We start from the raw sequence: 8,163 nt of genomic DNA on the forward strand, positions 1-8,163 counted from the left end.
ACTCTGTTAACAGTTTTTAATGACTATAGCGATCTAAATCACAGTGCATGCTTGGACTTGCAGTCGCAGGTCAGATGGCTGTGTGGCACAGTGTAGGGATGTGGGGGCAGGGTAAAGCTTTTAATGCTAGCTTGCCCTTTGAAATGAAGGGAAAAAGGTCGCCTCCCTCCAGACAGCTTGCTTTCTACTGTGGCCTGCTTCTCACTGTTACCTATGCCTGTAGAGCAGAGGGGTCTACATCAGTCCCCTGAGGTGGCTTCATCTCCCTCTGATAGACTGGCACTATTCCCAGCCCTGTGTGGGGCAGGTCCAGGGCAAGGCTGGGAGTGCAGCACCACATAGACATGTCTGATACGGTTCTGTTATCAGATCGGCATCTGGTTTGTGAGCACATGGCCGGCTGTCACTGTGGCCTTCAGTAACATCAGGGGTAGTTGTAGCTTATGCTTGTATTGTAATCGCAGTGGCAGTTTCAGCTTCAATCAATTTCATGTTCTTGATGTTACCCTGGGCTCTTAGGCAAGTGGTAAACAAAATTGGTATTTGACAACATTCCTAAAAATTGCTTATGATACAGCTTTCCCCCCCCATTAAAAAGCCTTGAAATACTAATTATGATGGCATTCACCAGGTTTGCCAACCAGTAAGTCACTACTGCTGCCACCTTGGCTGCAGAAAGAGGACAGGAAGGGACTGGAGCCTAGCTGGTTTAGTATGTATGTGTCTCGTAAGAGTACTTGTGGGTTTTGTACCAAGGAGGGCTTCTGGAACCTGTGTCTTCTCTTTAGTCACAGTGAGACAGCATGAAAGACAAAACAAAACTGCTTTCTTAATGTGTCAGAAATGTAGACTTAATTAGGAATTTAATATAAAAATTTAAAAAAATAAAATACTATGTCAGATGTCCCCCGCAGCAGTGAAGTGAACACATTACAAAGAAAGTCTGTGTTAATTAGCATGTATTGACAAAAGTGCCACAACAATTTATAATTGTTTGTCCCTTTGTAAATTGATAAAAAAAGCACGATACAGAAATCTATCCATACATAGCATAAGACTTTTACAGGTAAGACATTTGTACATCCATTTAACCTCAGGTGATCCACGCATTCAGCCTTGACCACTCAGGAGAAGTCCGATTTTTCTACTTTCCATTTTCAGCACTGAACATTCGCTCCTAGAAAGAGAGCAGTAAACATACAGCAGCTGAACAAGAGTTTTGGACGTGGACTGTGCTTTAGCAAAGCAGGCTTAAGTCGCTACTAAGCAGTTGTCCAGTCAGGAAGAACAAATACCTAGATCAGGTACACTTGGTGTGCATTCCCCCCCTGCCCCCCAAACGCACAGTTCAGTTAATCCCATTTGAAAGACTCCCCATAAACTGACAGAAAAAACTTTCACAGGGCTTGGCTACACTCAGTTATCTGTTCTTGGTACCTCCTAGTGCCACATTACAGGCATGATTTATTTCCGGCTCACTGAAGATTATTTACGTGTCTTGTACCACTGCTAACAGATAAGGAGTTTAGAATTAGACCTGAGAGACTTTTCACTTCGACAGTACTGTTATCTTGATTAGCTGCCAGTCTAAACGCTGCCTTGGGCCTCAAACAGCAGGTGTGGCTGTATACATCTGGCATGAACTCTTTCTTGAGATGCAGTGAAGTTTACCAAGTTCACTTAATTTAGGTGGCCAGTTTGCTAGCTGCCTGTCCTACATAACATGTACCACCTGTATAAAAACCTGATCGGACTTGCTTACAGGTTCCTAATCCTTAGCCATACCACAAGGAACTGTAGGTTAGCTGCAGTACTTGGGAGGAACATGAGAGGTGGCAGGATGCAGCATGATATAACATCTACCTTTAACATCCTCTCCAGTTTAATTGCATCTGCAGCAAATTTTCTGATCCCATCAGATAATTTCTCCACAGCCATTTGGTCTTCATTATGGTGCCAGCGGAATGCCTTCTCATCCAGGTGGATCTTCTCAAGCTCACATGCCTGAGCTGTGCAAGGGGAATTGAAAGAGAGACAAACCATATTATCAGATTATTATCAAATACCACAGGCTTCTTAAAACAGTCTCAAGATTCTGACCGTCTCCAGCTGTTGAAAAATTTCAAAGACCACTTTCAACAGCACTTGCTACATGAGCACACTTTGGGCTGCAGGACTGAAAATGCTCCGGATCTGGCTTTGGAGGGGTGGGGAAGTCATCTAGATAAATCAGTTTCTCTTAAAATACAATGTTTACATGTATGCCATTAGCTTGTATCTGCTTCTGAATGGTACGGTACTTTCAGGCCTATTATAAAGAATTATGCAACGGTCCTACGCAGTGAGACATTCTAAGCAAATACGCTGAACAATTAGGTCTTTGATTATTTGGCAAGTACGTAACAAAAGCTCAATTGATAACGTGCCTACAAGGCAGCTAGCACCCTGTAAGCAGCAACCCATGACTACAGCTGTGCACAAATCTCATCTTCTGAGTTGTAAAGTAGCATTTTAATGAGGCTACGGAAAAGGAAGAGTAGTGCAATGGGAACATATATTCAAAAGCATCATGGCACAGTATCACTAGATGAAATCACTTAGTCTTGCACGTGATTAATTTCTAGAGCTTCTGGAGGGAAAACACATCTCTTGGCATGTCTAGAGCTAATTGCATCACTGATGCAATATTAACATAAGATTAAACCGGGTTTGGCATCTTTGCTAATATTCAGTAAAATTTCATCCCAAGCATATGAGGTAGAAAGTTCCTTCTGCTCTCCCTGTCCTCTCGGGAGAGGGTACACAGTATTTAAGCACACCCAAAACCCATCGTCATTCCAGTTAGTGTGCTCAGTGGGGCCCAAGACCCTAAAGAAGTGACTGTGTGTCAGCAACTATAGCAGTACTGTTGTAATCAGGCTACAGTATTTCCATTAGAGAGGGGTCAATATCTATCCTTAAAGCAGAATGGAAGCAAGCACCACAGAGCTGAGTGGAACCACGTACTCTTAACATTCAGGAAGAAAGGGAGACTGAGCAAGCCCATGTTACATAGGAGTGGACTTACCCTCCTTTACACTCAGTGTGGGAGTTAACTTGACATACTCTTTGCTGAGCTCTGCCAAAAGCTTGGGTGAAATAGTGAGATAGTCACAGCCTGTAAGCGCTTTTATTTCTCCCGTATTTCGAAACGAAGCACCCATCACGATAGTTTTGTAGCCAAACTTTTTGTAGTAGTTATAGATCTTAGTGACACTCTTCACTCCTAAACAGGAGAAATCAGCAATTTTCAGAATAATTTATTTGAAGTACAAATGATTTAGAACATGCTCAAAACCAACATTTTTTTCATTAAGAGGCTTTATACAAGTAAACTGCAGTTTGAATGAGTAGCTACTGTATTTTTAGTAATACGTTAAAAGGAAAGCTTACCTGGATCCTCTGAAGGCTCGTAGGTTTTCTTATCTCCATTTATAACATACCAATCCAGGATACGTCCTACGAATGGGGAAATCAGAGTAACTCCAGCTTCAGCACAGGCAACTGCCTGAGCAAAGGAGAACAGCAGGGTCATGTTGCAGTGAATCCCATACTCTGCTTCCAGAACCCTGCAGACACAGGCTGGCTTAAAACAGCAGCTTGCTCACCTACTGAATTTACATTTTAGTAACAAGCTAGTAGGTTAAACGACTGAATGTCTTGAGTTAAATTAGGAACGTGGTACAGTTTATAAGCTTTAAAGTTTTAAGCTAACAGCAGATGTTTTGCACTGCCAGACTCTGCTTTATTTAATGCTGTTCCTTGAACCAAATGCAGACAACTTAGCCTGGTATTTCAGGAAACCCTGTTTACAAGTGGCCTGGCCCTTGTATGAACAAACTTTTCCTGTTTCAACAGAAAGCTGTAGCAGAGCACCTTGCTTGCTAGCTGTAGCCCTAGTAACAGATTTCCTGGTGCAGTGCTTTCAGAACAATTCTTTATTTTAACTGCAGAACGCGTTTGTCAGTCAGGTGCCTGTGAACAGGCAGAAGCATGCTATGAGACTCAGCGTACCAGGTACAGAAATACTTACTTGCCAGCCTGGATTCCTTCCCATGTTGAAGAGAGCTTTATGAGAATACGATCTTTACCAATTCCTGCTTCCTTATAAAGGTCAATGAGGCGCCTGGCTCTTTGAATCATTCCTTCCTTATCAAAGGACAACCTTTGAAACAAGAGGAGGACTGCTTAAAACCGACTTTTTTTTTTTTTAAAGGCTCTTCCCCCCCCAAACCTCATTGAAAAACATTGTCCGTTTTATCAGCATTTATATGCCAATAGCAGGTTTTTGTTCTCAGAGATACTTCCTAGATTGTGAGCCCATCGAGCAGGTGTAGGACAACACTGCTACTCTTTGATTTAGAGGATCCAGAGCTCAAGATAGCTTTCTTTGAGAAAGTTATAGACTAAAGTTTTCCTCAAGTTTTTCATAACGAATGCAGAAGCTGAGCATTAGAAGTGAATTGGCAATGAGCAGGAGGTTAACAGACAAATCCTATACATGTCTTGAAATAAACCGTTAAAACAGATCTCGGTAAATTGAGAAGACATTATCACACAGAAGAGAATGAGCAAAACTCTTAAGTATACTGGAAGCATGAGGTTTCCCTTGCTTAAGGAACAACAAGAAGATTACAAAAATCCAAATTCAGTATTACTTGTTTTCATAGTTTTGTCACCAAGTTATAGTCAAGCAAACTAAGTAAAATCCATTCTCTAATTAAACAAATATTAACAATATAAACTCTTGCTAGCCTTATAACAGTGAGCTGTCTAGTCAAGCGCATCTTTCTCCAACTCACATCATGTCTCTTTTTGTATGTACAAATATCCAGGGTAACCCAGAGGAAAAAGAGCCAACCTTGCATCTACTTCTGTGGACACACGGCCAGGTATCCTCTTCAATATTTCAGCTCCAAATAATACAAAAAGTTTGTCACAAGCATTTTTGATCTGCTCCTCTTCTGACCTGAAAACCACAAAGAGCAAAATCATTTCTATGGGGGGAAAAAAGCACATTCACACCTTGCCATGGATTTGAAGATCAAATTTCACAGCCCATTTAACATTAAATTCCAGAGTTCAAATAGCCTCTTCTCCTCTGCTCCATGTGTGTGTTCTGCCCTCTGTGCTCCACCAGCAGTATTAGCCTTTGGATACTATTTCCTATAATGCTGTCAACTCAAGAGTGCCTTCCTAAGCAGTCCTAGAAGGCCACGCGTCTTAAATATAGATCTACTGAGATAAAAAACCCTCTTTACTTACCCACCAAGTTTTTTCCCATAGGCAACAGCATCATCCACAAGTTCCTGGTAAGCTGGCATCTGAGCAGCAGCTAGTATCAGAGATGGGTTTGTGGTGGCATCTAGGGGCTTGTACTCATCAATTGCTAGGGAAATAAAAATAGTCTGTTCAAAACAATCAGCAGGCCTGAGCAATTAGAAGGATTTTGCTCAAATACCTGAGAACGTGTAACACGGCTGTAGGACAGTAGCGTTCGCGATAGAGCAGACCAGTGCACAATGATGTTTAAATACCACTGCCTGAAAGCTGGCTTGTGCCAGAACTACCAGAACAAGGTTAACAGAGCTACAGTAGTAAGACACAGCAAAGTTTACTCACTACTACAGATGCTGCCCAAAAGAAAAAAACTTGTAGAAGTGACAGATGAAGAGAAGTGGTACTAATTTTCAGCTCCTCACATCTGTCCATATCATATTCACCAGCATAGCTGAGTTCCAGGCATCACAGGGGGAAAGTAAAGACAGGGGGATCTTTCTAGGCTTTTGGGTTTTTGTTTTGTCTACGACCAGAACAGGAGAAAAACTCATCTGTTGGAAAAGTTGCTAGAGCCTTACTGCATTTTAAAACTTTTTCAAACAGTTGCAGACCAGTTCTTAGTATCTGTTCTTGCAGTTTCCTTGTACTACCAGGCTTCCTTCCTTGTAGAAGATATTTGAACCTTTGGCTTACCTAAAGCCCCGGACTACACCTATTTCAGGTGATACCAGTTGTTTACCAGAGTAGGCTGTGACCATGCATGTGCATTGTCTGGCCCTGATCAGAGCTGAGCTCCTGGCATGCAGAGCCTGACTCAGCAAACAGGGGAGAGCCTCTGCAGGCCCTTCAGCAATTTCTGCTTACAAGCTCCCTTGTTAACACAACTAAATGTCAAAAAGAACAAAATATTTATTACCAGCTCATTTTCCTCAGCGTTGTTGCACAGGGATGAAAGCCCAAGTTAGAGAGCGCAACTTTATTTTTTCAGTCATAGAAGAAAATAAGTATTGCTTTTCCATAGCTCCCTCCTAGGCAATGATCATGATCCTGGAGCAAGTCCACTCCATACAAACAGGTCCTTCAAAACACACTTCAACTCACATGGATACTGCTTAAAATAAAGTAAGATGAAACTCAGTTCTGAAGCATACGCACAATTTTAGAGAAGTCTGTTTTGACAGCACTTGTTACTCCTCTCCAGCCTTGCAGCACTTGAAGACTCTTATGGGTCTCTGGCAACATGCGTAAATTAATCTCGTTAAGTCTGTCACCCAGTTTTCCTCACCCAGTCTTCCTTTAGGTCTGTCAGGAACCAGTTAGCAGCCCGAGTTTTAGGTGTGCAGTACAAGCTTTCAACGGGGGGCGGTCCGTGACCGTTGTGCCACCTTTCCTCGTTGTGAGCACAAAGCTGGGCAAAAGAGTAAGCGTATTCCGGTCCGGCTCAGTCAAAAAGCCAAACTAGTGCAGCTGCTGGAGGAGCCGCCACCGCTTACTGCGGGTGCGGTGTAGGAAAGGACGCTGGTCTGAATGGTCCTGCACCGCACTGACACCTTTATCTACAAACAAAACCGGGAACTGGTGTTAGCAACAACTGCACCTTAACCAGCATCAGTGTTTAACCTGAACAGGGAGGGAGTCAGATGTTGACTGTAGCCTTGTTTGGACTGTAAGGATTGACAGGTGACAACAGGCAGCCAGAGATCAACTGTAAAACTGTTTCAAGGAGCTTGTTAAAACTTTTCGGTGGACAGCGCTCGGCCGCCTTGCAGCCACCCGTACACAAGGGGTGTGCTGTGCCTGTGGCCCCCCTCGGCCATCACAAGGGGTTGGGTTTCTTTTTTCATCATGCTTTTTTGAAACCAGGGTAGACAGTGTAATGTTTTGAATTCATGCAATTCCAGCACACGCTGGGCTTTAGCCAGGTTTGTCGCTACTCAAAGGTAGGCAAATCTGACAAGGCTGAAGTTACCTAGTCACTTAGCGTTTCCAACTCTCTCGATGCAACGCTTGGTAAAGCTGCATCAGTGCTCCCTACTTCTCATGGTATGGTGGTTGTCCGGCAGGTCAGATGGACTCTTGAAGTAACAGTTTCTCCCTAACGTTTCATGCAGCCTGACACTCGGAGTCAGGCAATCTGAAGCGCTGAACAGATACAAGTACGTAAATACACGCAGACAGCATCACGGGGCACGTGTCTGAGCTGTGGCTACCCCTGCGTGCTCTTCATCTTAAATTTACTAATATAAGGCATTTGGCGGCTGCCGTTTAGGATTGTTTATTCATCACCTATAGGATTAGGCAGGCAGATGACCACCGGCTTCAGTGACGGCAGAACAGGGTTCAAGGAGCATTGCTCTGTGCAACCCAGAGACGTTCAGGGGAGGGATTTTCCAGTTCCGATGTAGCGGGACAGTTGCGTGCCCGTGCAGGCGCGCGGGCAGCGACAGCTTCGGAACAAGTGGCTTGACAATCGAACGCCACCTCCCTTCCTCGGAAAGGAGAGCGCTTGCTCGTTCACGTGAGATAAGGAAAACAAAAGCGCTCTTGCGTTATTTTCTTTGCTTCACAACTGAAAAAACAAATCTACACTGGTTATTGGAAAAACCCAACTTTGTTAGCCCCGCAGAGCTTATCTTGTCGAGTCTTGGCACCTCCAGTAACAGCATGTGGGTTTGTGCCCACTCCAGGTCAAACTGGGGGGGGAAGAAAAGTCATCGGAGGGTCCCACGGGTGGAACTGGATCGAACCCCCAAGCTGGCAGCTGCGAAGGCCTGGGTTCAGAGGGGGCGTACGGCAGAAGGAGGCGCGGCAACCGGCAGACTGAGCTGGCAGGGCGGTGGGGCT

At 44.0% G+C, this 8,163-nt stretch overlaps 1 protein-coding gene across 1 annotated transcript in view; it reads right to left on the minus strand.

Moving 5' to 3' along the window:
- Nucleotides 1-943: 943 nt before the first annotated feature.
- TALDO1 (transaldolase 1) overlaps nucleotides 944-8,163 on the minus strand; it is an 11,759-nt gene continuing 4,539 nt past the window's right edge. The window contains exons 3-11 of the mRNA XM_009333771.1: nucleotides 6,813-6,875; nucleotides 6,605-6,727; nucleotides 5,305-5,447; nucleotides 4,901-5,008; nucleotides 4,073-4,204; nucleotides 3,433-3,608; nucleotides 3,068-3,265; nucleotides 1,864-2,009; nucleotides 944-1,177 (exon numbers count right to left, since the gene is read on the minus strand). Coding sequence (XP_009332046.1) covers nucleotides 1,145-1,177; nucleotides 1,864-2,009; nucleotides 3,068-3,265; nucleotides 3,433-3,608; nucleotides 4,073-4,204; nucleotides 4,901-5,008; nucleotides 5,305-5,447; nucleotides 6,605-6,727; nucleotides 6,813-6,875 — 1,122 coding nt within the window. The 3' untranslated portion in view covers nucleotides 944-1,144. The remainder of the gene's footprint in view (nucleotides 1,178-1,863; nucleotides 2,010-3,067; nucleotides 3,266-3,432; nucleotides 3,609-4,072; nucleotides 4,205-4,900; nucleotides 5,009-5,304; nucleotides 5,448-6,604; nucleotides 6,728-6,812; nucleotides 6,876-8,163) is intronic.

Source organism: Pygoscelis adeliae, unplaced genomic scaffold (assembly GCF_000699105.1).
Source record: "Pygoscelis adeliae isolate BGI_AS28 unplaced genomic scaffold, ASM69910v1 Scaffold420, whole genome shotgun sequence".
Lineage (NCBI taxonomy): Eukaryota > Metazoa > Chordata > Aves > Sphenisciformes > Spheniscidae > Pygoscelis > Pygoscelis adeliae.